The sequence below is a fragment of the Scylla paramamosain genome, chromosome 28 (assembly GCF_035594125.1).
Source record: "Scylla paramamosain isolate STU-SP2022 chromosome 28, ASM3559412v1, whole genome shotgun sequence".
In the NCBI taxonomy this organism is placed as follows: Eukaryota; Metazoa; Arthropoda; class Malacostraca; order Decapoda; family Portunidae; genus Scylla; species Scylla paramamosain.
In genome coordinates, this window is record NC_087178.1 from 16,710,128 (window position 1) to 16,714,750 (window position 4,623).

General features: G+C 43.3%; 1 protein-coding gene across 1 annotated transcript in view; it reads left to right on the forward strand.

The window, feature by feature from the left end:
- The first annotated feature begins 705 nt into the window (after positions 1 to 705).
- The window catches only part of LOC135115090 (immunoglobulin superfamily DCC subclass member 3-like), a 56,299-nt gene continuing 52,381 nt past the window's right edge, over positions 706 to 4,623 (forward strand). The window contains 2 exon segments of the mRNA XM_064031582.1: positions 706 to 821; positions 3,528 to 3,607. Of these exon segments, the coding sequence (XP_063887652.1) occupies positions 706 to 821; positions 3,528 to 3,607 (196 nt within the window).

The window sequence follows — 4,623 nt, forward strand, 5'->3', positions numbered from 1 at the left end:
ATCAGCCGGGTTCTTAAGAATCTTTTTCCTGTTAATAATGAAGAAATCTTGTTAATCTCTCAGCGGAACCGTAGAAACACCCTTGAAAAGCTGTGTAACTTCAACTACAGCCTTTTGAAAGTAGTGGAGATGCGGCCGGAAGTGTTTCAGAGCACGGCCCGTAAATAGATAGAAGTTTACGGTAGAGGAACGTACAGCAAGATGGTACTGTATATTTCCAATTACTTCTAAGAGAGATGTTATGATGTTACAAGTTTATTGAACGGTTCCTGTGTGTGTGTGTGTGTGTGTTGCCGCTCTGCACCTGCAAGAAAGACTCGTTGTCTGGGCAGGTGTTAAGGTTCCCACCTGAGACGAGGCGGCGTAAAGAAAGGGTAAGATAGAAAAAAATAACCCTTGTACTTTTTTTTTTTTTATCTGTAGATGTTTTTTAACTGGAAACTTAATGCTACTTAAAGACATCACTGACTCACCAACCATCATCTCTCTCTCTCTCTCTCTCTCTCTCTCTCTCTCTCTCTCTCTCTCTCTCTCTCTCTCTCTCTCTCTCTCTCTCTCTCTCTCTCCTTTCTCCTCCTCCTCATCGTTTCCTTCCTTCCTTCCCGCCCTCCCTCTCTTTCTCCCTCCCTCCCTCCGTGCCTTCCTCCCAGCAGATGTTTATCGTTGCAAGCTTTCTCGAGATTAACAAAAGTTTTTCTGTTTATCATGAGTGCTCGGGAGCTTGATGAGGTTGTTATTAGTGGCGGTAATCCCATCTCTTGGCTGTTTCTGACACCTGTCTTCACTGCCTCTAAGGATTGCAAGGATGGCTGCCCCGCGTGGTAAATGGCGAGGTGGTTATTGAGAGAAAGGCAACAGATAATGAAGTGATGGGAATGGTGAGAGGGAACGAAGAGGCGGTGGTGCTGAGGGAGTAATGCACGTTAAAGATGTGAATGGGAATAGGAAAGTGTGTGAAGGGAGTGGCTGCCCTGCGTGGTGGACAGCGGGACGGTGATTGAGGGAAGGGCAATGAATAATGAAGTGAAGGGAATGGCTAGGGAGGAACGAAATGGCGGTGGTGGTGAGGGAGAAATGCAAGTTAAAGACGTGAATGGAAATCGGGAAGTGAGTAGAGGGAAAGATAAAGGAGAAATGGGAAAAAAAGTAAAAAGGAATCTGAAGTAGGTGAGGTGATAGCCAGGTGTATACTTCATGTCTCTCCTTTCACCTGGTTCGTTGGCGGTGTTGGGTTTTGGTGTTTACCTGTAGAGAGAGAGAGAGGGAGAGGGAGAGGTATGTGGACAGGTGTGTGTGTGTCTCTCCTTCAAGCTTGCGGTATTGAGTGTCGCAAACTTCGAGATGAAAAACAGTGTTGAATTTCAGCATCGTGTGTATGAGAGATCAAGTAGAAAGCAAACATCCCCTATAGATTCCGTGTTGGGCGCTATTCTTCCCATTGTGGCTGTGGCGAGGCGACGTTATCAGAGAGAGAGAGAGAGAGAGAGAGAGAGAGAGAGAGAGAGAGAGAGAGAGAGAGAGAGAGTATTAATTTGCTTGTGGTCACGTTTGGTCGAGATGTGTTGAGTGTGTTTCATGTCGGAGTGGGATTCAACTGCCACATTCGATATTCGTAGATGTCACGTGATCCTCTGTACGTGCTTGTGTGTGTGTGTGTGTGTGTGTGTGTGTGTGTGTGTGTGTGTGTGTGTGTGTGTGTGTGTGTGTGTGTCCGTGCGTGCGGGAGCGTAATAGAAATCCATGACACACGAGTAACTTTTGTTTTCCTCTCATCACAGAACCACTTGTTTTCCTTCCCTTCTCCTCTCCTTTGTTTTCCTTTTTATTATAAATTCTTCCTCACTTATGAATTTCTCTATAGGATCGCTCTCTAGTATCGTCTTTCTCTGCTCCTCTCTACTCCAATGCCCTCACCCCCGTCAGGTAACACGCCCCTTGCAGATGTAGGTGCAGGTGTCCAGAAATTAGTGAGATCCGGGAAAGTGTATAATGAAGTCATTCTATTGCGTTTCCTCCAATTCCACTGCCGATTTTTCCTCCTCCTCCTCTTCCTCCTCCTCCTCCTCCTCCTCCTCCTCCTCCTCTTTTTATTTTCCCTTTTTCTATGCATCTTTTTTATCGCATCATTCTTTTCACGTTTTGGTAGTTTTTTTTACACACATTTCTATATATATTATTCTGTATATCTATCTATTTATTTATCAGTTTATCTATCTATCTATCCATCTACCTACCTATCTACCTATCTATTTATCTGTTTATCTGTCTGTCAATTTATTAATACATTTACCTGATTATTTTGCTCCGTTTCTTTTTTTTTCTACCTGTCTATATATCTATTCGGCTAATTATTAAACTTTCAAACACAAGTGTTCACCTAAAATTAATTGAGTTTACAGAATGTCCCATCTGGAAATGATATGAGCAAGTTATATTTTTCATTCACGTGTGTGTGTGTGTGTGTGTGTGTGTGTGTGTGTGTGTGTGTGTGTGTGTGTGTGTGTTCCTGCTCTTGGCCAATGTATGTAGACGAATTGACCGCGTGATGCATATATACAATTTCAGATAGTCTCTCTCTCTCTCTCTCTCTCTCTCTCTCTCTCTCTCTCTCTCTCTCTCTCTCTCTCTCTCTCTCTCTCTCTCTCTCACTCTCTCTCTCTCGTTCCCGGTACTCTGCCCGCGCGGCCATTCTTGCCTCAGTGTACCGAACTCCCGCATCTGATTAATGATTTGTGACCTTTTGCATTTTTCCCAACGTCCCCCAACTGTCCTTGTGTTCCCTGCTCCACCTCGCCCTCTGCCTGGCCTTTTATCTTACCCTCCTCCTTGTATATCTTTTATCCTCCTTTCCACTAACTTATCTGATCTTTATGCTTCACCATTTACTTTTTTTTATTAATGTTTTATTGTTTTCCTTTGTCCAACCCTTTGTTCCATCCTCATGGGTATAGTTTTCCTCTACTTCAGATCTCTGTTTAGTCCACATTCCGTTCTCCATCTTCTTCTTAACCTCTCTTATTTGTTTCATTTCTCTCGTTATTGCCTGTTTTTACCTTCCTTCTGCTTTAACCACTTAGTTACCTTTTTTTTTTTTGTCTTTAGCCTTATTATTTATTTATTTATTTTTCTTTTTCATGCATCCCTCCATCCTCCCTTCATGAATGTTCTTCTTCAATAAATATGTTCATTCAAAAGTATTTCAATCGATGAGAATGAAATGTTTCCTTGAAATTGCACCAGTATTGGCAAAAAAAATATATACACGAGTATAGGTATAAATTAGGAATTAGTCAAATACTGAAAATCTTTTTACCTGAATCACAGCTGCAAGAGAAAATAATTGAAGTGTTCAGAATCCTTTGAAAGTATTTTGTTCACCCTCCCCCCCAAAAAAACGCATGGCGACACTGGCTCAGAAAACTAGAATCCATCCACTTAATCTAACTAACTCGGCTCACAGAAAGACACAGAGAAGCGCTATTTTCCCAAAGTGCACTGACTCAACGCACACGATCTCCTTGCCTCAGCTGCTGCACAGAGAGCATGAAGCCAGCAAGGAGAGTAAAAGTTGTCCCAGACCCAGACGCGGATGGAGGGAAGTCATACAGTAAAGTCACGAAGGAAGAAGAATGTGATGTTGATGACTGCATTACCTGCCTTGCTCAAACAAAGGGACGCATAGTTATTGTAAGGGCGATTATTAGATGAGACTTACATACGTACATGAATAAATTATTGAATTAATGTGTAAATCTTTGAGAGAGAGAGAGAGAGAGAGAGAGAGAGAGAGGGAGGGAGTCAGTCACACGCGTTGATCTGTCCTGCGTGTGCGTGTATGTGTGTACGTACGTGATTTATCCAGTGAGTCAGCTACATTCGCCCGTACGCTGTGTCTGGAAGGGACGAAGGGAGAAAAAAAGAATCACAAATCCGTAAAAAGTAATGTTCCTTGATCCGTCTTTTGTAGTTGAGCTCAGGCGACACTAACCTTTACGCGGGGGTGCTGAGGGGCGGTTGTCGCGCGTCCCTCTTGTAGCTTGTTAATGGGCGACTCTTAACTACCAAACAAAGGAGAAAGGAAAATGAATGACTGGTGACGAAGAGGGAGAGGAGGAGGAGGAGGAGGAGGAGGAGGAGGAGGACGAGGGAGGGAGAAAAACGTGCGCTAAAAACTTTGGTTAATGAACTTTGTTACGCGTGAGAGCGAAAGAGAGAGAGAGAGAGAGAGAGAGAGAGAGAGAGAGAGAGAGAGAGAGAGAGAGAGAGAGAGATTAATAGATGTAGATATAGACAATAGGAATGAAAGATTTACAAGTAGAGAGAGAGAGAGAGAGAGAGATACACCAGATACCCTGCTCAATCTCATACTCATGTGCAAATTAACTCATCAAAAATACAACAGTCAAACAGTCATGATGTCAAATATCGCAGAAATCGACTGCTAATCCCATGCCAAAAAAGTGATAGGACCCTGACGCGCCATTAATCACCGGCGGAGTGGCTGCCCCCATTACCATTAAATTCGGCAACGTGACCCGTGATTAAAATTGTAATAGAGCCCATCCAGTGACGTATGTACACAGATGCTTCCCTCAGGAGACGACGGTGTGCCAAATTAGAACT